The sequence below is a fragment of the Haemorhous mexicanus genome, chromosome 6 (assembly GCF_027477595.1).
Source record: "Haemorhous mexicanus isolate bHaeMex1 chromosome 6, bHaeMex1.pri, whole genome shotgun sequence".
Lineage (NCBI taxonomy): Eukaryota > Metazoa > Chordata > Aves > Passeriformes > Fringillidae > Haemorhous > Haemorhous mexicanus.
Window position 1 is genome coordinate 48,316,531 of NC_082346.1, and position 27,011 is coordinate 48,343,541.

A 27,011-nucleotide genomic window follows, 5' to 3' on the forward strand; every position below is an offset into this window, starting at 1 on the left:
TACCTTTCATCTAAGGTTGGCTCCTTTTGTTGCAGATGAGGCTTAATTCCAAACATTGGTCTAATGTTTGTTGATAAGGCTTTGATGGTGTAATTAATTTCATTTTCCCTTGTCACATCACTGTCATAACCTAACAAAACCAGAGGGAAGAGTATCAAAACAAAATAAGGTACAAAACCAACAATTTAATCTTAGTTTGTGCAGATTTCAACAATGTACTAGATTACAAAAACAATTACAGGATGGATTATTAGTAATATAAATACACAATAGAAAGAAAGTAGCTGGGAATCATGAACATTGTTAATAAAAGACATTTAAAGAAAAAGAATTCCCTACAAGATCTTTGTGGAAAAAAATTATTAATGAGTCAAGAGACTTTAAAAGCTACCCCATTTCTGCTTGGTTGGCCTTAACTACAACCACTAACAAAGAACCTCACTACCTGACACCTGCTCTTAAGACCTGCAAGATTCAGTGCCTGGTTGTTCTCAATTTCAGGATCCATCCATTACCATGGGATCCATAGGTCTGCCCAAGGTTCCTACACAATGCTTAGGGCCAGCAAGACACACCAGGATGATGTTCACTTTAGAAAAATAAACATGTTGGAAAAGCTAACTTGTGACAGGGACTCTCCATTATTTTGTTTTTTCAAAGATCAAAACTACTAATGCCAACAATGTGATGGTGAATACTTCTTACCTCTAACTGAAATTAAGAGAACCCAACCTAGAGAAACTTTTGTGGAGAAAGATGTCAATCTCTTTTCTTGCAAATATTCCCATACCCTGCTCTCTTTTAGAGTAGTTTTGAACTCACAGCTTAAGAGGGTTCTGTGTACAGCAGCAGAAGCTAGAGAAGATTATAGGCCTAAGATGTTCTAACAGGTCTCAAGCAGAGACTGAACAGAAACTTTGAAGATGGCAATTTTTGACTAAGAAATTTAAAGGCTGACAAGTCCTCCTGTAGGCAATTAAATTACTCTGTGTATTCTTCAGTACTTTTGAGAAGAAAGACAGTGATAAAAAATTCTTTTCCAATGAATCTTTAATACGTCTTTAATATTTAATGTGTTTCTTTGGTCATTTAGCTCATTTTAGTGACAGCTGAAGTTAATTTATTACACAGAACTATTTAATGAGTAGCAGTGATAGTTTAAAAATCCTTGAACAGTGAGAAATTGACAAGGAGGAAAAAACACACTTGGGAGAAAAGAAAACAAATCTGGAGGCCATAAACCGTTGGAATTATAACATGAAAAGGAAAACATAAGTATGGAAAAACCAGCATACAGAACAGAATTAACACTTTATAACTACTGATATTGTGACCTTGAAATAGGTACATAAACATCAGTCTACTTCAGTGTCCTATGTCTCCATGTTATGGGAAGCAGATGCTACAACACCAAGATAACTATGAACTCACATTATACAGATTTCAATATCATTTCTTAAGAATTAGTGACCAAATTCCAACTGTGATGATTTTATTTTAAACATAGATTTTGGGTAGCTATGTATAATTGATACTTAATATTTTTCATTTAGAAAATATCAAGAGTCTCTTTATGTACTCTGACTCAAAGCAGTAACTCAAACATTTCATTATCATTTTCTTCACAGCAGTTTATCAGTCCTTTCCCCAAAACCAAATTTTATTTAACATTTTTGAAGAGCATTTGCTACTTAAGATAGAAACAAACCATAAATTATTTCTAAATTTTCAGTTTTCCACTAATAAAGTCTTCTTGAAATAGCACAATCCAGCCAGCTGTATAAATTACTACTGACCTCCATCTTCTTCAGAATCTAGATCAGACTCCTCACTGTCACACTGCCTGCTGTCCCGATGCCCTTCCATCTCATAAGTCCACAGCATTAGGGAGGTGTCTGCTCCCCCAACGGTGACCAACAAACTGTCATCGTACGTCCAACGCACATTTGTCACATGGGTGCTGTGAGCAACATACCTCTTAAATTTTCCAAACTTTCCCTGAAGAGGGGAAAAAGAAGGCAAAGATCAAATTTACCCACTCTGCTGGACAAAACTGAAATATGTTGCCAGCACAATGACATCATCTTAACTTCCTTACAGCTCATGCTTCAGCTGTTTTGTATTTCATATGATTTTAACACATCATTTGCCAAGTGCCCCTCCCATAGCAACTTCATGAAATGTTAACCTAATCTTCATATCAAGCATGAAAGACTTACTCTATAAACATATTCCAGCAATAAACACTGAATCACTTTTTCTAAGAGAGACAATAATCTGAGTTGGAATAAAATTCACATAGAATATTTGAGTCAGTACTTGGGCACTGTTGCCTCAGGATGGCAACATTCCAAAACTGAAGACATATTTACCACCAAACATATAGGAAAACTAGCATTACTTGAAGAGCAGTAAAAACACAATGGTGCTTCTGGAATGGCTTTTCTATGATGTGTGATTAAATACTATTAAAGGCCTTCATCTTAGAAAAAAAGTTACTAATATTGGACAGAACGGAGGTCCTTAAAATCATGAATGCAATGTAGGTGAAAAAGACATGTTCATTGTCTTCCAAAGTATTCTCATTCTTAAAGTTGTTCCTATTAATTTGCCACAGGACATTGCATGAGATGGCTCTAGAGTCTGACCTGGAATGTTCATTCTTACTCATTGGAAGTTTAATGCACTGCAAACTGCAATGTAATACTAAATGCTTTCTTTGATCAAAATGAAAAAAATCTAAAAGCATTATTTTCTTCTGAGTGATGAATTTTCACAGTTTTGAAAAGGCAGATTTATTAATAAATACTTTCCATAAACAGCTAAAAATTACTTACTTTAGCAGGGTATCGAAACAGCTTCACAAATCCAAAATCATCTCCTGTGGCTAATACTTTACTATCACTAGTGAGGCAAGAAGCAGTTACATCTGTGACTTCACCAATTATTGGCCAGATCCCTTCACAGCAAGAGCCCAAAACACTTGTCCATGATGCCCAGCCAATCTTTTCTACCTACAAAACCAACACATTTGAGACAGAAAATAGTTCTTAGGCATTTTTCTTCCATATCTAATTATTTCAAGAAAAATTCCTTGCACTGAAAGATATAGCACATCTAAAAGATATATTTTAATATATTAATCACTTATTTTTTTACCATCCGGAATTTCATTTGAGACCTGTAATTTTACCTCTATGAACTTTCAATTCCAAAACTTAAAGAAGTATTTTGAAAATTTTTACCTTAGCTGCCCTTTCAGGCTAAAGAAAACAAATTATGTTTTCCAACACCGCCTTTCGATACGATGGAAAATATAATTTGGAAATAATACATTTTTACTCTCTGCCCCATGACAATACTCTATATCTGAGAAAACAAACAACTACAATGTAATATTCTTGCCTATAGGCATTATGTAAACTGTATTTCATTGTTCTATAAAGACAAACATGAGGTTTTCCACAGCAAGGTTAGGCCTAAGTAATCTGCAATAGGTTTGCAAAGGTGTTCAGGTACCAGAAGAGACACACAGAAGACTAGTGAGATTTTCAATACTAAATCAGCCAAATGTCTGTTTCTTAATAGAAGAGAAAAATGTGAAATCCCCTACATATTATATTATCTAAAAAGTTTAAAATTACAGTTTTATACATCTTTTCCTCTTATGGGTGCATCATAACTCTAATTTGCAAGCAAGTTAAGAAGGCAGTACAGTTCCTCACCTCCAAACTTGGGATAGTCTGTTTTTTCCCCCGAGGGGCTTCAAAAAACAGCTGCTCTTTAGCACCAGTGTTGACTTGCAAAAGTTTTCCTATAAAACATATGACATAGATCTTGTAGGTTAACATAGAAGATTGCATTTTACAGAAGGAAAAAATAAAGGTTAGCTTGAATTTTTTATTGCTAACAGCATTGCATTAATTATTTGTTTCTATGGGAAAAAACTGCATACATAAGTAATGGATCTGGAAGTATGGTCATCTAAGGAAATCCAAGTGCTTTGACCCCTTAAATTCACAACCCTTTCTCGTCTCTTTGAAAACTGTACTAATGCATCACTTTTCTCTCCTTACTATGGCTGTCCCATCAGATGGTAGACAAAATGTAATTCAAAGCTTGTTTATGATTACTGGCCGTTGATGCATGTGCTTTTGGGATGGAGAAGCACAGTTCTGCCTGGCCACCAGCTGATCCCAAGCAGGTGAATTCTTTACACTTTTATACTACTTCATTGCTGAGGGAAATTCTCACCAATGTTTCTGTCCTCTTCCTTTTCAAAATCCTCAAAGGAAGCTAACTTATACACTCTTTCAAAAGTGATTATATAGAGGAATAAGAACATGAACAAATAGATTGCACAGCCTTGCTTTTTAATGAAATGGGACTAAATTTAGTATTTTAACTAATCATATATTAATACCCTGGAACACAGGAAATCCAGTCTTTCTGCTATGTGTGACAAGGATTTGTATTCCCGAGCTGTAGATACAACCACGGTGTGCAGTATATTATTAAAGGAGTAGAAACATAGAATCACAGAATGTTTGGGGTTGGAAGGGACCTTTGAGACCATCTAGTTCCACCCCCTGCCACTAGACCAGGTTGCTCAGAGTCCCATCCAGCCTGGCCTTGACCACCTTCAGGGATGGGGCATTCTCAACCTCTCTGAGCAGCTGTTTCCAGTGCTTCACCACACTTACAGTAAAGAATTTCTTCCTAAAATCTAATCTAAACATACCCTCCTTCAGCTTAAGGCCCTTCTTCCTTGTTCTATCACTAACTGCCCTTGTGAAGTCAAATGATAAACAGGAATAATTTTTTTAAAAATCCAAACAAACCAATAAATAGAGACAAACCATTTTACTTCAAATTGCACAACTTCTAAATATGTATGTGGCAGTAAAAATCAGGGGTTTAATATTTATTCAGATGCTGTGAGAGCATATTCATAAGCTGAAGAACCAAATCTGCCAGTGATACCACAAATCCATACTATACATGTTCTTAATTAGTCTATAATGTAATCAACCTTCCACTATATTTTTAAATGAATGATGCTTACCTCTTATGTCCCAGTCCATGTGTGTGATATAGCTGGAGGCTCCCTTGCAGATTCCTACTCTTTTACTGCTCATTACGTTGTAAATATCCACAAAGTTGTCACAGGATGCCACAGCTAAGTACTTTCCAGCCCCTAAAACACATCAGTACAAACACAAAATATTTTCAAAAAATTTCAGTGCTCTTTGTATTAAACACAAGTAAATTCTGGAATTTAGCCATATGCAACTTAGAAGTCTTTGACATCAGCTTGCTAATCTATACATATTCTCTGACAAACTGATTTTCCTATCACATAATCAGCATGAAACATAAAACTATGGTATCATACATTTCCAAACAATAAAAACCATTTGCTGAAATTTTAAGCATTTATGGTATTCAGAGGATGATAAGGCTTAGGGAACCAGAAACTAATGTTGTATGGGAATTGGTATCAGTAATTTGCATCAAATTTCTCCAACAGATGAGTATTTTAACTAAAGTAGGCTATGCATTTTGAGTTCCTAAAATATGAGCTATAATGTTGGAAAAAAAACCTAGCCTCACTGAGAATGCTAAGGGGAAAAATAAGAAAAAAAATATTGCAAGAGGTTTCTGACATCAGTTTCAAGTATTTTTATTAGATAAGAGTAACATCAGTCATGTGCCAAACTTATGCAGGTCATAAAGTACAACCCTAGGGAGCTGCTGGATATTCACAATTTCAAACTGGCTGTTGTACTCAGGAGGTCACAATAGGCAAACATATTCCAATAATCTCATCCTTAAACAAGCAACACAGGACTTCACACCATGGTCTTCCAAAATGTTAGTACTGGTTTTACTGACCTATTTTTTACATCTAAAAATCATTTTTTACTACAGATCTTCACTACTTTTATTTCTTAAATGTGATAAGTCTTACTTGAACAACCTTGGTATTAAAATTTTCATTTAAAAAAAGAAATCACTCACCAGGAGAAAATCTGATTTCTGAAATAACATCTTTCCTGTGCTGGAAAGAGACCAAATCCTCCAGGGTATCTGCATTAACTATCAAAAAACTTCCATCATTGAGACCAACAGCTAATGCTTTTCCATCAGGAGAAAAGCAGCAACATCTGCCTCCTATGAGAAATAAAGAAATTGCATTCAGATACCTTTACAGTGCATTATCCTTCTTTCAGATCTATTTTTCCATTAGTAAAGGAAAGCTACTCTTATCCTAGAAAACTTCCAAGGAAGTTTTCCAGATGCCAAAATAATGAACAGGTACCCAGGCCCAGAATCTTAGAATTTGCATATTAATTGATATCTGCTCTACATTAGTAATACAGATTAATCACTATTGTCTGTATATTTCTAACTTGATCTTTTTCCTTGTATCAGGTGCTGCCTGTTTCTTACCATTTGCTCTGATAAGGAGAACACAGCTGGAAAAGACCCTCTGGATTCACAGAATTCAGTCATTTGCTATCACAAACAATAAGACACTAAGTCATAGAATCCCTCCATTAAACATGTCAGTGTTGTTTGAAAAACAGTTTAATTTCCAATTTAAATTTATGCAAGGTCAACTTATATAGATGTATTTTCATGCCAGAATTTTCTGTTAACATATATATTTTCCCCTACTATTTGTTCCTCTGATTAACCTGTAGACAGCAATCCTTTACTTAGATGACTTCACCACAAGACTTTGCACTCGTTATCCCATAGCTCCTTTCTCCATTCTCAACTTTTAGTTTAATTGTATTCAGCTGAAAAAAGATGAGAACTGCACACCAAAAATATCCTGATTTTTGTCCTGTAATTTACATGAATACTGCACTATGTCTTGGGGAAAATACCTCACTATCACATGTAATTGTCATTCAACAACATCCCGAGCCTTCTGCTCTTTAAGTTACTCCTGACCTATGCAGACATTTTTCTTACAGCCACTGGATCTGCCTTTTATCATTAACAAGTTTTATTTAAATTCCATTACTCAGCCTGAAGAAGCATACATCTTTTTCTGTACAGTACACAGGAACTTTTTAAGATTGCCAAAGCATCTCAAAATTTGTCTCATCAGCAAATAGTCATCAGAGGCTTTTTTTGCCAAACGTACTCTTAAACATATTAAGAAATATCAGCTTTAAGACTTGAGCAGAGTTCACCAACTAGAAACTTTCTTGTTTAATCCTTGTTTATGTGAGCTCGTAATTCTTCCACATTTACTTTGTCAATCTAAATAACCCTCAATTAAGCTCCCATTATGTTTGAATCAAACTGCATTGCTGAATGCCAAACAGATAAAGCCAACTGTATTCCTTTATCTAGCAAAGCATACATAGAATTAGAAGCTTGTCAGAGCTGGTCTCATCTAATCCTGAAAAAAATCACCTTATATGATGTCACTTTAAACAGATTTTCCATCTGTCAAAATAGATTTTATTTATATCCTAAATAACAAGTAAAAATTTTATGATTTCCCTTTTCTTGACATTGCAGATCCTTCAAACATTCACAAAGAAAATTACAACATTTCTTCTAGGATTTCTTCCAAAAAAATTCTAGAATCAAAGTTTCAAACAAGCCTTGTAATATTATAAGCAACACAGCATTTTTGTAATTGACTCAAACTTTCTTATTAATTCACTGACTTAAATAGGTTACAATTGCAAATAATCTTCAGAACAGCACTACACAGAATTTTCTCTGCAGATTCATTAGCTTGAGGGCAATATAACTACTGAACATAGCATTATGCAAAGAAAGGAATTTATTATGCTTTCAAGTCCTGCTTTCAAAATATTCATACGCTTGTAAATGTCAATTTCATCAGTAAATATTTTTTCATACTAAGCATCTTACCCTTTTTCAACTTGCGAACAGCTAACATACAATGGCTAGGAGATAAATCCCATATTCTTAAGGTTTTGTCATCACTTACAGTGGCACAAATAGGTAAATGAGGATGAGTAGCTAGACCCCAAACTTCCCCCTCCATGTGACCCTGAAAAAACACAATGAATCAGATTTATTTTTATTTTAAATTGCAATATGAAACAATACATTTATGAAAGTAAAAAAAAAAGAGAAAGAATATGCATTATTTAGAGGATAATAAATATCTGAATAAAAACACAGAACGCCTAAAAAAAATCACTCTGCTACTTGTGCAAAATTATAGTAATTTGTACTACAGAAAGCTTCTGCAAAATAATCCTCACACACATGTCAATGCCATGGACAGTGGGACTGAGTGCTCCCTCAGCAAGTTTGCAGATGGCACTAGACTGAGTGGTGTGCCCAGCAGCTGGAGGGAGGGCATCCCATCCAGAGGGGCCTGGGCAGGCTGGCAGCTGGACCCACGCCATGAAGCTCAACAAGGCCACATGCAAGGTCCTGCATGTGGGTCAGGGCAACCCCAAGCACAAACACAGGCTGGGCAGAGAATGGACTTAGAGCAGCCCTGATGAGAACTTTGAGGTTTTGGTGGACAACAAACTGGACATGAGCGGGCACTGTGCACTTGCAACCCAGAAAGCAAACTGGATCCTGGGCTGCACCAAAAGAAACGTGAGCAGCAGCTCAAGGGAGGTGATTCTGCCCCTCTATTCCACTCTGGTCAGACTCCAGTACTGTGTCTGTCTCCGGAGTCCTCAGCACAAGAGAACATGGATCTGTTGGAATGGCTCCAGAAGAGGGCCACAGAAAGGGTCAAAGGGCTGGAGCACCTCTCCTATGAAGTCAGGCTGAGAGAGGAGGTGGTGCTCAGTCTAGAGAAGAGAAGAGAGGTTTTGTTGCAGCCTCTTAAAGGGGGCTTATGAGAAATATGGGGACACTTTTTTGTAAGGTTTATAGTGACAGGACAAGGGGTAATGGGTTTAAAGTAGGAGAGGGTAGATTCAGACTAGATAGAATAAACCAATTTTTTATGATGAGGGCAGTAAAACTGGAAGTGCTTGCCCTGAGATGCTGCAGATGCCCCACGCCCAGAAACATCCAAGGTCAGATTGGATGGGGCTCTGAACAATCTGCTCTATTTGAAGATGTCCTTGCTTACTGCAGGGAGTTTGGACAAGATGACCTTTAAAGTCCCTTCCAGGCCAAACTATTCTGTGAACTAGGTTTTTTCTTTACCTAATATTCTCATATTTTCTTTTTTAAAATACAGTTCTTTGTGTATTGCACTGGCCACTCAGAAAGGAGAGAGTCCAGAGATTTTTACTTAACACAGAATCACAGAATAATAAGGTTGGAAGAGACCTCAAAGATCGTTGAGTCCAACCTATGCCCTTACCCCTCAGCTAGACTATAGCATCAAGTGCCATGTCCAGTCTTTTTTTTAAGCACTTTTTTTTAAAACATTTTAACTATGAAAGAAAATACTATGTTGATGCAATGTAAAAATCTGTTTACTAGTCAAGCTTTAAAAAATACAGTTGTTCGGTATGGCAATTTTTTTTCCCATAATTACAAGTAAAATCTCAAAACAAACTACAAGGATACAACTTTTATTTAGTACTCAAGAGAAGTTAATATGGAATTTGGAGGAGGATCCACTATTTCAGACACTTTTCTTATTTTTTCAAGATCATAGATTTTTTCAAAATCTATGATCTTGGTCTGTTTGGAAGGATAAACCCATTGAACAAATTAGTAAGGAAAGTCTGTGTTCTATCTTGCTCATCAAGGAGTCATACTGGTCTAGTCTAACTAAAAGTGATAGCAACCCACTAACTTCATTTGTAGTTAAAGTGCTTCTTACTGCACAAGAAATAAAATCATGTTAGTGGTATGACATATTGGACTGCTATTTAACACATACCTGAACCAGCAGAGTTATTGGTCCACTTTTATCCACCTCCAATATTTCACCGTTCTTTGTGCCCACTAGAATATGACCATGTCCTAACGATATGGCACGTATAGAAGGATTATCTTCCAAGAGGAGACCTAGAACATTAAAATGTTAGAAGATAGGATTCTCAATTATGGCTTAAAGAGGATTTTTCACACTTAGGCACATTACATTCTCACTGTAGAAAAATCTACTCTCTTACTGTAGAAAACACTCCTGCATGAAACAACACATCTGGATTCATTTGTGAGGAATCAGCAATACATCAAGAAGTTTAATGTGCCTGACTCTGTGCATGGTGGTTATCAACTATACCACTATATTGCCTCCAATTGGTACCTCCAATTCTAGCTTCTTGTAAACAAGCTATGAGAATGAGACACTCTGGAGTACAATGTTTTCATTAATGAGTATTTACATTCATCACGTGTGAAAATCAAATCATCCACTTTGGAACACAGCAAACATAATTTTAAGGGAAGGAGATGGAAGAGAAAAACTATCCAGAAGGAAAATACAGGGAACTGTAAATTAGCATTAAGATCAAGAACAAGTGGTAGAAATGGGAAAAATAGGAATGAAAATGTTCTTTAATTATTTCAAAAGACACATGCATTTACAGAAAATTAACTACTAATACCTTACAAAACTAACCACAATTCTGAATTCCTTCCTTTCTCCAAAACAAAAAAGATCAGGTAAGATACTTCATGATCAGAAATATAAGAGGCTTTTTGCTTACCACTTTAATAAAAACAAAACAAAGCAAGCAAACACCTGCATGATAAAAAACTTCCAGCTAGATCAACTAATTTAGGCAAATAATAAACTAAATATTATGACCTGAACCCACCAAATGTACAAACAACATGCACTCTACAACACACAATTCCAGTCCCAACAGAAAAATTACTTATTTAGAATCAATAAAGCTTTAAAAAAAATTATTTTAGTTATCATTATGTCAAATGTGGATTCCCTCTTACTGAGGAAATTTTGCAAAGATTTCTAAAGAAAGTACTTTAAAAATAGAACAAAGCATAGGATAAAGTCTCTGTTACCTTTGGATCCAGGAGCCAGAGCAGCCCTTTTGATGGCATAGGTTTTGAGACAACGTTCAAAGGTATCATCCCAGAGAGCCACCACCCCATCCTTTCCTCCAGTGACAAATCCCTGGGGGAAAAGAAATAAAGATCACTAGTTATATTTGATTATTACCTTTCCTTACTTTTTCAGTGATTTCTGCCAATACTGAAAATGGACTCTATACAACACTGTAATGCACAGAGCTACAGATGTTAGAGATGAAAAGAACAGGAGCAACAGAATGAGTGATTTCTCCTCCTGATGAAGGCAGCACAGTTCTGTACAGTGCATATACACGGGCTGGATTTAGAAGTTCTAACCTATATGCTTCTACCATTCTAGAAAAATAAGAACCAACACATTACAGTGTTTTTCCTTGATATTTAGCCTCCATATCCCCTTGGCACTTCTTCTCATTACTCAAAACAAGACTTAGTACTGCAAATATTTGATTAGTGTTTATATTTTGGAAATACATGAGCATTTGTGCCATTCTGTCTTTAAAAAATATACACAGGTATTTAAAGAAGCAACAGGTATGGTTAATACTGAAATCATTAGTTCTCTCCTTTGGAGCACTCAGTTCTTCTAGTATGAATAATACAAGTTGTCCAATGCTTCTTTTCTGATATGCAGATATTGGGAGGTGGAGTGACTTGGTCTAACACAGCAAAACACCAACATATACATAATATTAAAGACAAAAGTAATCTAACTGGAACACTCATCCATGCTTAAAGGCTTTCCTGGGCTAAAAAGAAGCCATGAATCTGGAGAAAGTACTTAATGACTTACAGATTGAATTTATCTATTGGTAGACAGTAATTACCCTACAAAATAGAACAAGTATGATCTTCCTCTCTCACAAGCTCACATATTCCATTGGACATACTGATGCTTAAATCAATTCCTTATGAAAATTACTGAATAAGATGTCACTGACCACAAGGGTTTGAAAAACAGCATGCTACATCACAAGAATAAGAGACTGCATAAACACTATTTTGCACTAATGCATAAAACACTATTTTGAATCTGGGCCACACAAGGCTTTTCTGTAATGAAAATAAGAACATACATTCCTGAGTCTGGGAAAGGTTTGGCTTTATCATAGACTTTTTTGTCCAGACATAAAAAAAGCAATGAGCAGTTTATTTACTTTTTCCAATGCGTGCATGCTGAACACAGGACCATCATGTGCTTTGACAGTTTTTATGAGAAACACATCTCTCCAAATACACACATCCCCCGTGGAGGTTCCAGAGAAGGCCATCTCTTCTGTCCAGCCATACACTGCACACATCATTGTGTCAGTTCTTCCCAATGCACCTATGCAGCCCTTTCTCCCAATTAGTCCTCCTCCTGGTTCAGACCAAAAACAAGTCATTAGACATCTGCTTGGAGCTACAGTACAAGAACTATATAACCATACCCAGAGCAACAAGTTCTTTTCTTTTAGTCCACCCATGCTCCCCAAAAAAATGAGTTTGAGAAGAGATCTCACAAATAAATTTTTATTATTTGTCAACTTTCACTACAATGAAAACCAAAACCAACCAAAAAAAAAAAACCAACCCAACCCAACCAACCAAAAAAAAAACAAAACCCAAAAGACCCAGCTTTACTTTTAACTAAGCTACTTTTTTTCTTCAAAATAATAATCTTCAAGCTTTTATCATAGTTAAGATTTCTTTCTAAAGACTTTATAGTAGCTCTTTTAGTAAGTATTCTGAGACACTTTTTTCTTTGTATAGATAGCAAGCTCAGTTCTGAAAATTAATAATATACATAGACATCAACACCTTGGTCTCAGGCCATCTTGGTTAATTTGTGTTGGAGCTATAACTGAGAAAAACAGTGTAATTTTTTTCATCCCACAGTTTTCTCTACACAACTAATCATTATCAGGACTCATGGAGTTCAAGTACATAAATTCTGCATGAATAATTCGAACATTCTTAGCAGATAAGCGAGTCTTCTGTAGCACATGTGTCTTTATATATGAATTGAGGTGTGAAACATTCACACAAGTATCAGGGAATGGGTTTTTCACTGTTCAAAATTTCTCAAGCAGAATAAACCTTGGTTTTCGATTCTCAAGATCAATAGAGGTATCTAGACAAAGAGCTCTCAACTGGCAGATGTGTCCTCTTCAAGTACTTTGTCTTAATTTTGTATGCAAATTTTTTATAACCTTAATATTATTTATACCTTAATATTATTTATGCCTTTTTACAGCATATGTGGCATAAAGATTCTTCTTCCAAAAACTGTTCTATGATTTTAGAGCAGCACTGTAAAATTTTTTTATCATTACTAGATATAAAAACAGACTTTAGAAAACGCAGAGTCTTTTCTTCTTACGTAGCTCAAGCTCCATGGCAGATTGATCTTAAAAAGAATTTCCACCACTGCCATGATACCAATTAACATTATTACTGCTAGGGCAACACTAACTAAGAGATAGACAAACAAAACATTTGCCTTTCATGCACAAAACATACAGCAAGAGATGCAATATACTGTCAGAAACAGAATATGCTCTAATTCTGCAAAGTGTTCTTACCTGCTCTCCGCCAGAATTTCATGTGTTTGATTCCAACTGTAATCAATTTATCAGGCATGTAGGGATTAATCTTAACAACAAAAATCTTATCCTTGCTTCCCCTGAAATGCAAAGCAAAATCATTTAAATACAACTTTAATTCTTAATATGTTTAAATAGGGTTGGGAAGGATTTTTTATTTTTATGTATACCTGCTCTATCTTGCTAACATTTACTTCCATATCATTACTAACCGTTTATAATGAAAAAGTAAAAAACTAAAGAAGCAACATACTGAGTCCTGTTCAATTTTCATTACCTTTCAGTTTCCAAGGCAGGTAAGTATGTTACTTCAAAGAGACACAAGGAGGCGTTTTCTTTGCAAAAGAAAATGTATTTGCACTACATATGTGTATATGGCATTTAGATCTTTGATAGCTCATAATGACATTTAAAGGTGTAAAGTCAAAAATCTTAAGTTTGTTTATCTTGAAAACAAACTGCCATTGTCATTCACCATTTAGCTGATTTTTCTGTTTTTGTTAGAAAAAAAATTATGCTGCTATTACATCTTTGATGGAAATTACAGTTAGTTCTAAAAACATTAAAACCTCTTGAGCTTTGAATTTCTTACTATTCTTCTATAAAACAAATGCTTTGCTTCAGTCCTGCAGTTTGAAAAGCAGCTTTCAACTATGTTTGCCACCTATGCAAAGCAATGCTTATAGATTATTTTTCTTTATTTAAAATGCAGAAGAGGCCCCAGTCCCTAATTTTTGCTCCTTGTTTAAAAGTGACAATAATCTTTTATTTTCTGTCCTTTCACTAGATGAACTATTGGCTGAATGCATGAAACAGTTTCTTTCCAAACTCACAGTCATCATCAAATGCTGCTCTCAAAAATTCTAATAAATTCCTTTGATTTGTGGGTGGGAGAATTGGAAAAAAAAATAGGTGAAAGGCAGATAAATGTCTTCAGAGGAGCCAAGCCAAGCTACCTGGGCTTTTGTCAAGTAACTGGGAATGGAGTACCCTTCTTTAACTACATCATCTATTCAGAATTTTCATTCTTTAGTGGATAAGAAATTCAACATGTGTTTAAAAATAAAATGAGAGTCAATTAAATTAAAGAGCAATGATGGATGAAAGGGAAGCTGACACTTTTTAAACTGTACTGCAGAGAGTAATAAATCTTTTTAAAATCTACCTAGAACAATGTTTAGAGTATAAGCACTGAATCCAGACAGAATGGGACAAAACCCACTCACACTACTGCTTTATTTAAAGCAGGAAAAAAAGTAAAAGGTTTAAATAACATGACTCAAAATTAAAAAAAGGATTCTATCTTGTAGATTAAAATTATTTAATAAACATGTATTAAATAACCTGCACACACACAAAGAATCTTCCAAAATATTTAACCTTTGGATGTTACTTAGACCAGTTTCCTGTTCAAAGCAGAGCTGACTTCAAAGTCAGATTAGGCTGGTCAAGACCCAGAAAGAAAAAGGAAAGAACCCCGAAGAAAAAAGAACTCTGCAAAACAACTGCAAATGACTATTCCAAGAAAAGTGTGACCTCTGATGAAAAAGATCTGAGCAAACAATATATCACCATCTTTAGGAGGGCAAACACAAGTGCAAAGAGTTTTAAAGAAAATATTTCAGAACACAGCAATGTCTTCTATGCCATCTTTCTTCACCAGTTGAGCAGTCACTGTAATAGTTCTTGTTGACTAGCAGACTTTCATTTACTTCTTCCACAGAAAGTTTTTAACATGACATAAACGTTATTGCCTGCATCACTTATGCAACAGAAAATGCTAATTTATTAGAGAACTCATATTTTTAATGAATATATTTTTCTTAGTGACATTTGATAGTAAATCTAGGTACAGATTTTAAAATGTAGTTAAATTCCTACCTTACTGCTGAAAGCTTTTCTCCTTTCTTCCAATCCCAGAGTACAACAGTGTGATTATCATCTATTCCAACAGAAGCCAACCGTTTCCCATCCGCTAGAATAATACATTTATTATTAAGAGAGTAGATAGATAACTATGTTGTAATAATAAGAAACCATATTAAAAATATTATAACTTCACAAACATTATAAGAATGTACAAACAAGTAAATAAGCTTATGATGTTTTTAGAGGCATGCTTTTTCTTCTATTTGCTTTTAAACTGGGATGAAGTGTAGCACTTCAAATTATCCTGTCTTAAATTTGAACTTACAAGCTCTCTGTTCACATTAAATCCCTTGTTCTGTTAGCTGCTGACACAGTTGCACAAAAACATTCACTACAGGCTGTTCTTGTGAAAATTTTATGTTCACTCTGAAAATCTCTGTTCATTTTTGAACAGGAAAGCACTGAAGCCACACCATGAAATCTGCAAAATGCCCTTAAACTTAGTAATACCATGAAGTCTTGGAAAAGTTTTGACACAGGTTCCACATAAACCTTCAATAAACAAGCTGTCTGTGCTCACTCTAGATCAGTGACTTTCTGACATGTATCCATTTTTGGAATTGCTATATATCCATGCCAGAATTTGAGAAATGAGATTCATATCTTGAAAAAGGAGAAACCAAAGTAAGAGGCATCAAAAGCCTCAAACCATTCATCTTTGTGATCATACATCACTGCTGTGAGTTCAGAAATTTTATCCAGGAAATACAAACAGTTAAAGAATGAGTAGAAGCTATTGGAGCAGAGGAAATTTAATATTGGTACAGGAATTCAATGTAGGGGGTGTAAAAATCTCAAGGGATTTAACTGATAGTCTTATGTTAGCTTAAGGTGGAGACAAAGCCTGTGTTTCTGACCAGAACTCCCTGACTGGACTTCCTGAATGTATCAGTGTGCTTTCCACATGGCTTTCAGGATTTCATTTAATGAAGAAAAAAATGCACACCTGATCAATTTGCTCAAAAAAAGCTTCTTACACAGTTGAAAAGCAGACACAAAACTCCAGACCTGTGCACCTGCCTTGTGCATCCAAAACAAAGTCTGAGGTGCTCAGCTCAGCTGTTAAACAGGACAGTAGCTGTTCTTGCATTTCCTCTGTGCAAGACTCCAAATGAGGTTTTTCTAATGAATGTTCCTTATAAGACAGCATCTCTCATTTGACACTGAACACTGGAGAATATTTCTAATACAAAATTTGCAGTGTAAAGGAACCCCCAGCTTCTCAGCAGAACTGATTATCTTGTCTTTTCACACAGAAAGGAAAAGTGTAAATAAATAAATAAATAAATACTTATTACCTGAAAAATCAACAGCACAAACACCATACTGGTGATAGCCCTTTAATACTGAGAGTGGCTTTATTGTTTCTGTATCCCAAATGTGTATTGAGGAATCTCGACCAACCTGAAAATAGACATATTCATAGCCATTTTTTTTCATTTCTCAGTTATTTTACACAGCTCTTTAAAAAGTATTAAGAATACCTCAAAAAGTATTTGAAAATAAATTACAGTGATAGAATTTTCCTAGTATTATTTTGTCTGGCTAGCAGAATATTATTCCTTTTGCTGCTTCCCAAAAACCATTTCCCAGCTGACTTAGGCACATTAATCACAATTAACTAAAGTCCTCCTGTGGGGGTGGGGTAGAAAAAAAGCCCTTCATTGATTGCACTGTAGCATATTTATTCCATCAATTTTTCATCAATCATTCCCTGTCTAAAAATAAAAGGCTATTTTTATTGCTAGTATGTCAGCTTCTCTACGTTTCAGAAATCAAGGTGACTTCTGCTTCTCTCTGGTGTCATTACAAGGCAGATTCTAATACACTGATACCTGTGGCACAAAGATGCTCTAGTGTAGGCAACACACCTGGGAAGAAATGGAATACAGCTTATTCTTTTCAACTATGTACAAAAGCACTATTAGTCAGCACTTAAAAGATTATTTGCTATTCCAAGGGTTTTGCACCACACTGCACAAATAAAAGGGTTGCAAAACCAGAACAAAACTCTCTTGCATTTAAGGCTCAGAAAAAACTAGGATCTATTTCTGGTTTTGTCACAAACTTAACATGAAATATTCATAAAGCTTTTCAGAACATCTACTGTCAGGAAGATCTGAGCCAGGGTGGTATAAGGAATTTGATTACTGCATTACCTAGTTTCCTCATGTAACACAGTATACAACAATATGCAATGTGTATGTATAAAACAGTATATAATGGAGTGTATCTTTCTCTGACAGCAGAAGTTATTGTAAATTAAGGGACATTTTTATTCACAGCCTTTACTACTCCAAAATTAAATCAATTCTTATATTAAGGGCTAATTTCTTAATTGACCCACAGTTACGTTAATCTCAACATTTTTATAGAAATCAGGAGCAAAGTAAACAAAAGTTTATATCTAGTAAAAAATTCAGTTCACATGTTTTCCAGTTTATTATACCATTACAAGAGCAACAATGATAAAAACGATAAGCATTAATAAAAACCATGAAATATCAGCTCAAACCTTCAAGTCCTAATGTATAAATATTTACTGGAAGAATTGTTTGTTTGAAAACATGAGTGAAAATAATTTATCCAAAAGAACTATCTGGCAAAAGATAAAATTAACTACTATTAGTATTAAAAATGAACTCAAGCAACATCCATCCCTTTGTTGTATGCACAATCAGTACACAGCTTTTGTAAAGGTGATAATGAAAAACATAATGCATTAAAATGGAATGCCAGAGTGTAACAACAACTGCTCACTTCATACTGTAAAACAGTAAATGAATGCAATGCTAATATAGATAACTTCACAATGGAGATGATAAAAAAATATATTTTATCTGCACATTTCCTCCACCTGTTATCAAGAAGCTGCAACGTAATGCCGAATAAAAAAATATTAATCTATTCTTTGTTTTAAATGATGTTCAGAAAAACTATGGAGAATATACTCTTACCATAATACACATAAATGTAAAAACCACTTCTGTGTCAGTTTTTTACCACTATCCCATCTGCAACAGAAATGCAGTCCTTCATCTGAATAAATGTAGACTGTAGACTGTAAATGTAGACATCTTGGGGGATGCTCTTCCCCCAAGACCTTTCTAAACTCAGTAGCAACAACTTCAGATTGTTATTGCAGACAAAGATGAACGCTACCTGGCCTGTTGCCACATAGTCCTTTAAGGGATGGATAGCAAGGCAAAGGATGTCATCGTCGTGGCCCAGGTAGAAGCGCTGCGTGTTCTGCTGCCGGTTGTACACCACTCCCACTGCTGCCACGTGGTACACGATTTCACCCGTCTGCGTGTAAAACAGATTGCTCCGGCAGTCGTAACCCCTGTACCTGAGTCAACAAAAAAGGTTTGTTCACCAAAGCCACAAACATGTATACTGAAACTGACATAAAGTTATGCTGGTGAATTTTGTGCTTGTAAAACTCACGTTACTTACCAATTACTGTTTTGGGGTTTTAAAATTATGAATATGCTTTCCCATTCTTAAAGGAACGTCAATTTATCTATCTAATTTACTATTTAGCCATTAGTACTACAAGCACTAGTTTAAAAGTGGCACTTAATTGTTGCTTTCCACAGCTAGTTTAGAAGACAAAGTAATAGCTAGTAATTTTTTCAGACCACATGGAAAAGTTGCGACATGTAGTTAAGTAAAGTAGAGAATGTCCAAAGTATTAGTTTTGACTATTTCCTACTGCTCAAAATTCAGGCAGCAAAACATGACAGTTACTGGAAACTTGATAAGAGAAAAAAAAAAGCTTTTTTTTAATAGAACAGTTTCTTTTTCTGAAGGGAGACGTTTCTGCTTTCACAGTGATACAGGAACTGGCACAAGCAGGCCAATTCCCAACTAAGGTCTGTATACACTATCTCAGTACACTCACTTCTTCCTAGGTGTGACTAAGATCAAGAAATTACATCCATCTTTCCTTATGTACAAAGTGCAACCATATGCACTGGGGAAGTAATGAATCTGTAAAGCAGCTGATCAACCAGTTTAATGAATATTCCGAACACCATGGCTCCATGTTTGCAAACGCTAGGTCTGTGCATCGCTGGAAAACAACAGAGCACATTCTTGGAACAGATTTGAATAGAATGTATTTCAGCTGGCTCACCTACATCACACACAATGGTATTTATGTCATTGTATGTGATTAGAGAAAAATTACTAAGATCACCACACAGTTTTTAAACAGACCAGCAGAAAATCCAGGTCCACCGCTCCCCAGAAGAAGAATATTGTATTTCATGAACTTGCTTCTCAAACTTTTGGAAGATCATTAAATTCCTTCCTGCCCAGTTCTCTAAACTGTTCAGGTCCCTCCAGATGGCAGCACAGCCATTGGGTCTGCCAGCCTCTCCTCCCAGCTTTGTACTGTCTGCCATAGTGGGAAGTCCAAAGCTGGGTCTCATTAAATCACAAAAAAAGAGAAGTGAACTTCTTAAACCAGCAAAAATTGTGATAGCACAGAAATAAAGCTTTTAAATAAGGCTCTCTTCAATTCACTCTTTAGATTGGTATTCACAAGCAGATTCTTAACTTCAGATTTGGTCCTAGTCCAGCAACTTTTCAGTGTCTGCTGAGTTACTGTCCCTTCAAGGTCTCTACCTGAATCTCTCCTCAGATTTGATCTGAGTCTCAGCTATATCTCTGCTCCCTGGTCTTCTCAAAGTGACCAACAGCCTAGACTCAGAATACAACTGCAGGCTCTTCAGTCCTGTTCTGCTCTCCCTCCACCCACACCCTTCACTAACAACCTTCCCCTGGAGCAGCATGTGCCCATGTTTGGAAGCTGATCTCTGCCTAACACAGAGCGCTGTCTGCTTGCAGCCTTCTTAGATGTACAGCCACTAGGTTTTTAAGGAACAGAATATAAAATGACCTACAGAAACTATGAAGAAAGGAAACAAAAATAACCTATCACAGTATGTAACATCACCATTTTAAGGACATGGCAACACTCAGTGAGGGGCAGGGATTATAAAGGCAGGCACAGTGCCAAAGAAGATACCTGAACCTATTGTTGCTCAGATATCATTTTCCTGTGCTTCACTATGCACTGAACTCTGCTAAACATACTAGATTTTCTTTGCAAGCACAAAGTAATAGAAAAAATATTCACTCTAAAGGAGAATATTAAAAACACAAACAAACAAAAAACCAAACAAAACCCTAATATCTGTGAAAATATGCATGCTGAAAGAAATACTGGACATTGAGGAATTTCTTGCAAGCTTAGCAGTCACCTATAAATGTAAAAGGTGTGAAGACAGCAAAAGGGTTTCAGGTCCTCCTACACACAACCCAGAAACTCAGAATTTTCCCAGCTCATCGTAACAATTGCCTATATTCCCTAAATTAAACCTAGTGGAACTGAGTACATTACTGCCATGTATCACAGGACTACTCAAAATACCCAAAATGTATCTAGGATGCAGGAAAACAGTTAACTTCTTCTGACAGAAGTGAATTTTAGTTAATTTCCTCTAGTTATTACAAAAATTAGTACAATCAATTGTTTACAATTAAAATACAACATATTTTGCCAAAATATCAAGTAGTGCCAACAAAGACTGTCACCACATTAAACACATTTGGTCTTTCCCATAGGCCAGTTTACTAACTCCTTGACAATAAAGGTACTTTTCACCAGAGGGAAAGTGATGGGCCTAGGTTAAACAGCAATGAAAAGAAGCATATTTCAATGTAGATCATTCTCTAAGAATATTCTACACTGTTCCAAAATACTTACAACTCTATATTATTAAACCAATTTAGAACTGACATTACTAGCTAATCTCTGAAAAAGCATTAAGAGAAATAATTTATTCACATGCAGAAAACAAACCAAAGAAATTTACAAGGCATCTTTATTAGCAACTATAAATTGAATAATAATGAAAGCAAGCTCTGTATTGTAGCTACTGAATAATCTATAACAAGGCACAATGAAAATAAGAATGCATTCTGCCGTAGTTATTTATCCAGGATTGACTCAAGTTAATGTGACAGTAACTATCAGAAGAAGATGGAGCTTCCTAAGTGTTACACAGGGAAAAGAAACCATTACCAACGTCATGAATAGCAGGGGCTGCATTCAATTTGAGATTGAGACATGTAAACATAGGTGTTCACATGTTTATTAGATACATTAACTCCTACATTTTAATCAACACTGTTGTAGTCAACAGAGCCCTTTGAGCCTGCAGGGCTGCTCAGCTGGCCAACCATCAGCCTTTCATTTTACCTGAGCCAAATCCCTCCTTGTACTCCACTGATTACTGACTGAATCTCCAATGACTGTGATGGAAGTTTAGATATACACATAAAACCATTTCCCTATGGGCACATCACTGTGAATTCTGTAACCTGAAGCTGAACCCTACCCACATTTGCAAGTTACACATCTATATCCAGCTAACAGGAAACTTCACAAGTACTGTCCTCTCTGGGAAAAGAGTCAATGTCCATTGCTTGTCTAATGCTGTAAAAGTTTCAAAATTTGCTTGTTACTCTTCAAAATATATGTGGGAAGCTTCCACATGTAACCCAAGCCTCCCCCAAAATCTGTAGAAGAACCAAATGTCAAAATGAACATGATTAAGAAGAGTCTTTAGAACAAAGGTGGAGACTTAATTTTTTTTAAAAATATTCTGCATAGCAGTACTTTTCTCAAGAGGACCACTCATAGGCTATTCCCTTCAGATGCTATTTGTAGGTACTTTTAGAAATCCATGCAAGATGTTATAAGGCTCTCCTCTCAGAGCATTCCCATGTCATCTTGAAACTGCTACCAAATTTGATCTTGTGGTAAGGTTAGTTTATTAAATATCCTGAAATTCAAACTAGATTGTGCTTAAATACTTTGAATACTGAAAAATCATTCTATGATTCTACAAATATTAAAAAATATAAAAAATCATTCTTGTGAAATCAACAGCATAGCTCTGAGAGAATACAGGGCATGAGTATTACATGTGCATCCTTATTTCCTGCCAGCAAAAAGAAAGCATAATAAGCATCGAGTCCAAGAAAAAGGTTCTTCTGAATAGTTCATGTTTCTGAACAACCACCCTGCCAAATACATGGCAGAATTAAAATACAGGAATAATCAAAAAGAGGCCAAATTTGTACACCGATTTAACAAAGTGTTACTGATCATGACTGAACCAGATCTCTTAGAGAAAGGCACAGTTGAACCTCTTAATAGAAGTTCTTTCCTCATCCATGTTAGTCAGAAGCTGGCTCACATACTCTGAATTTTATTACCTTCCAAAACAGGAAGTAACCAGAGGTTTAAGAGATTTCTTAAAGGTTATCAAGAGATTTTTAAAAGTTCGTCTTTCACAGCAGTTGACAAATTCAAAACACAACATCAACAAGCTCAAAACCAAAGAAAGGAAAAAGCTTCTGATTCCCCTAATTTAAAAAAAGCACCACTTCTCACATTTTCAAGGAACATCCAAGACATTTCCATTGCAGCTAAAGAAAGATGAAGCAAAGCAGACTTCCTGAATCAGAGAATATGCCTATTACTCACTTGGATGTGGGTCACTTTAAAGTTAACAGCCTGGACATTGAGAAAAATCTGTTGTTCAGCATGGATTCTTCATTAGTTTCCTTGATGCCCATAGGGTAACCAGACAGAACTCAACAGGACATTCTACTTCTGGTCATTCCTGGATATTCTGGTCAAGCTTCACTTCTGTTGTGAAGGAAATAACAATAATACCAAAGATCCAGGGCCCTTGCTTGTGCTACATCTTCTTGAGGATCATTTGGTTTTATTCTTAGACCAACTTTTAAAGACTACATACAGCAGCTACCCACCTTAATGCATTCTCTATACTGATATAAAAATCTTCAACTGAGAATTCGGGAGCACCAAAAGGAGAAATAAAAAAACCCAGCTCTGTACCAAGCTTCCCAGTTGTCGTAATTTTCAGAGCTACTATATGTCGTCTGCAGACAAAATTTCTGATTTGAATATTAACTATTCTTAGCCAATTAATTTATTAAGCATTGCATGTGGAGCCTACTACAATTGTTTAAGTGCCATTATAAAGACAGTATCAATAACTTCTCTCTGCATTTAGTTATATCTGAAAAGAAGCTGTATTCCTGCAAAGACTTATCTTTTGAAAGGAAAACTTAACTTGCAACGTCTCACTTGAATAAACACTTTGGTTTTGCTTCATATCAAGAGAATTTATATTTCTAATCATTATTCTAATGTAGTGACATCTAGTACCAGTTTGCTTTAAAACACCACAACTTTTTTCTGATAAAATTCTTTACTTATGAAGAATTATGGGAAACTACTAATCCTAAAGATGAAATCGTAAGATTTCAAGGATGCATCCAAAAGTCATTCTGCTACTCAAAATAGCAACAAAAAAAGAATAAACTCATTTTTAACAAACTTACAAGACCTATTAAGAATTACATGTAATTTCTAAATTAAGAAAGGAACATGTAAATTGTTTCAGACTAGGTACAAACATCTTATACTTTTTTTTTTTTAATAAATCATTGCTAGAAGCACCACTTTGTCCAGAACCCAGCCATCTTCAAATACACAAAGTTTCTGTTCTAGCTATCAAAATCATGCACCAAAGAGAAGTACTGCTTTCCAGATACTGAAAATATGAGTGAGATTACTGAATACTTTATTTAGTCACTTGCATTCAAGCAATAACTACCAGCTAAAGTTTGAGTGCAAATTCACTTCAGAATTCATGTGTAGAATTAGTATGCTGGCATCAAAGCTTTCTATTTATTTAATGTCAATTTATTTCTACAGATATATAAAAAAAAGCAAATCATAAAGCAACAGGCATGAAAGTCTTTAATCAGATGATTAAACACCAGTCCACAAAATCAGTCTGCTTGTATATTTTAAAAAGAATGCTAGTTTGCATACCCATGAACAAAGTGTAGTCTTATACTGTTCCCTGGGGCTCGCTCACGTCTCTTAGAAGCTGCACTTTTTCTTTTTTCTTTGCATTGCTCTTTAAGTTGAGGTAGATCTTCTTTGTAAACCTTTAAGAAAAAGCATACTTAAAAATTAAAAGACTCGTTTGAAAAACATGTTTCTCAGAATTCAGCTGCTGTTATCACTCATGAAAATGTTATTCTGACATAACTGAAAAAAACCCTCCAATACCTGTAGCTGGTGACTATATAGTGCAACTTGGTTGTAAATTGCAATCTAGATTACATGTAATAATATTTATATCTGTTAATATTCATATTAATTAATATCTTAGTTGCAATTATTAATTAATCATTATATTTTAATAAGCTTGTTCTTTTGAATGCATCAGGTAACAAAAATTCTAAAGGTTTTGGTCAGTTCCTGTGCAGTCTCCCCAGTTCTGAGATTTCAACAGTCTTCATAAATGACCAACTTAAACCCTAGGAAGCTTCCAACTGCCATTAAAACTAAAATCTTTACCTGTCGACGATAGGTGATCTGTGTCTCTTGTTCAATTTCAGAGTCCAGCTCTGGAACATCAGACTGATCTGAATCTGATTCATCACTATTAGAATCAACCAGACTCTCTGTCACCAAGAAAACAGAAATAAAAAATTAAGCAACCTAAATTACAAGCCAGAAAGTTAAAACTAACTGCTTAAAGTTTCTGATTTGATAAACAATGCTTACATTAACTACAACATAGAATGCTAATAATTGACAGGAACTGTTCTGCTGCTACAGAGGAAATAAGCCATAAATATGATAATTTTGGGTGCTGGAGTGAGATAGTTTTCATTAAATAAATAATTTCATGGGCTTTATTGTTAGGAGGAAAGTATAAAGAAGATAATTAAATAATGAGTATAAAGCAGAAACTAAGACTTGCAAAAAATTAACAAATGGTCCAACAAGAAACTTATGTTAAAGTGAGCCACTGACGCAAGCAGAAATTTTTCAAGTAGGTTAGGGGGAGGCAAAAAATTATAGACGGGAAGAAAGAGGAAAAATTTATTGTGACTGCAGAGAAAAAGGATAGTCATGAAAAGTTTGACATGTGGGAAGAGCATATTATTGTTTCCCTGTGCGTTTGTCACTGAGAAGGTCAGCACTGCATCTGTATTTATTCACCTGTTTGCTAAATCCACACTGATACATATTCATTGATCTGAGCAATTAAATGGTGAAACAGCCTATTTTGTTGTAACTCTATATTCTCATTTCCCCAGAGGATTCTCTAAATTCCTTTAGGAATTTCCAAGGGACACAGTGAGTTAGCTGTTTTGATTTTAGGAAACTCATGAGAATAACTGTTTAATTAGTCACTAGTGGAAACATGATCTTCATTTTTTTCCCAAACACTGAACATCTATATTCTGCTTTAAAAAAAAAATAAAATTATCAGTTATAATACTTTAATTATCATCTAAATACTTCAAAATTTTAAACAAATTAGTATAAAACCATATTTTTCCAGTGACACCTGAGCATGCAGCTGTTGTCAATTCAGTAAAGGGTGATATATACAAAATTCAGAAATTCATATCTGTGTTTGAACTTTTAAAATTTTTCTTTGTAAAAGAGTCACAGCAGTGAAGGCTTTTCATACCCCTGCTAGCCTGAACACACAGATGTGATGGTCTGACCATTGGCCAAAGATCAATTAATGCCAAACCAAGACAACAGGGTATTGGCAAGGATTAGAGGTACTGGCAACTCTATCAGGTGATTCATGCACCTCCAAAGTTTAAAGAACAACAACTGTTGTAATTGTGCAGACTGAAAATTTTAAGTACTTATTTCAATACCGTCACCAAAGAATTTTCCTTCTCTTTTAGCCTTCTGTTGTGTTTTTTTCAGTTAGTTCCTTACCTTGGGGTGCTATATGAAGAGTGTCCTTCAACTTGCGGTCGGGGACAAACTTCCACTGAAAGACAGAATGATCAGCTCCCCCGATGGAGACAACCCACTGGTGATCGTGCGACCATCTGACGTTCGTCACGTGAGCAGAATGACCAAGATATTTTTTAAACTTTGCTCCTAGAACAAGAATTTAAAAAAAAATTAAAATAATAAAAATATCACTCAATATTTGTGAAATAAATGTTTCAGAAGCACCTTCGAAAATCATATTAAAGAACCCATAGAAAAAGTAGTGTTTAATAAACATATTCTAATTTCTACTGGTATTTTAATCAATTGCAACAATTTTTGCAGTTTTCACAAATTTTAATGTGTGTGTAAGATACATTTGTTAGTTCAGGTTCCAAAATATAATAACTTAATCAAGTCAAACACAAGAACAGAAGACATATGATAACGCTGTATGAGGCGTACCAGAGATTTAAAAAATTTCACTGTATTAATTTTATTTTACTTTTTACAAAGTAAAATTATTACTTCTACTTTGAAAAAGGACAGTTATTTAAATCATGTGGATTTAAGTCTGTGAAAACACCCCCTTATAAATATACATGCTTGTAGCACCGGTTCCCAATGTACAATGTCAG

At 35.2% G+C, this 27,011-nt stretch overlaps 1 protein-coding gene across 2 annotated transcripts in view; it reads right to left on the reverse strand.

Annotated features, from left to right (window-relative positions):
* The window catches only part of EML5 (EMAP like 5), a 91,652-nt gene that overhangs the window by 25,453 nt on the left and 39,188 nt on the right, over nucleotides 1-27,011 (reverse strand). For both annotated transcript variants that reach the window (XM_059850116.1, XM_059850117.1), the window contains exons 11-27: nucleotides 26,374-26,541; nucleotides 24,982-25,088; nucleotides 24,448-24,566; nucleotides 18,663-18,849; nucleotides 16,799-16,904; nucleotides 15,453-15,546; nucleotides 13,551-13,651; nucleotides 12,144-12,346; nucleotides 10,960-11,071; nucleotides 9,866-9,993; nucleotides 7,906-8,047; nucleotides 6,022-6,174; nucleotides 5,066-5,197; nucleotides 3,726-3,814; nucleotides 2,838-3,014; nucleotides 1,797-1,998; nucleotides 4-130 (exon numbers count right to left, since the gene is read on the reverse strand). In XM_059850116.1, coding sequence (XP_059706099.1) covers nucleotides 4-130; nucleotides 1,797-1,998; nucleotides 2,838-3,014; nucleotides 3,726-3,814; nucleotides 5,066-5,197; nucleotides 6,022-6,174; nucleotides 7,906-8,047; nucleotides 9,866-9,993; nucleotides 10,960-11,071; nucleotides 12,144-12,346; nucleotides 13,551-13,651; nucleotides 15,453-15,546; nucleotides 16,799-16,904; nucleotides 18,663-18,849; nucleotides 24,448-24,566; nucleotides 24,982-25,088; nucleotides 26,374-26,541 — 2,347 coding nt within the window. The remainder of the gene's footprint in view (nucleotides 1-3; nucleotides 131-1,796; nucleotides 1,999-2,837; nucleotides 3,015-3,725; nucleotides 3,815-5,065; nucleotides 5,198-6,021; nucleotides 6,175-7,905; nucleotides 8,048-9,865; nucleotides 9,994-10,959; nucleotides 11,072-12,143; nucleotides 12,347-13,550; nucleotides 13,652-15,452; nucleotides 15,547-16,798; nucleotides 16,905-18,662; nucleotides 18,850-24,447; nucleotides 24,567-24,981; nucleotides 25,089-26,373; nucleotides 26,542-27,011) is intronic.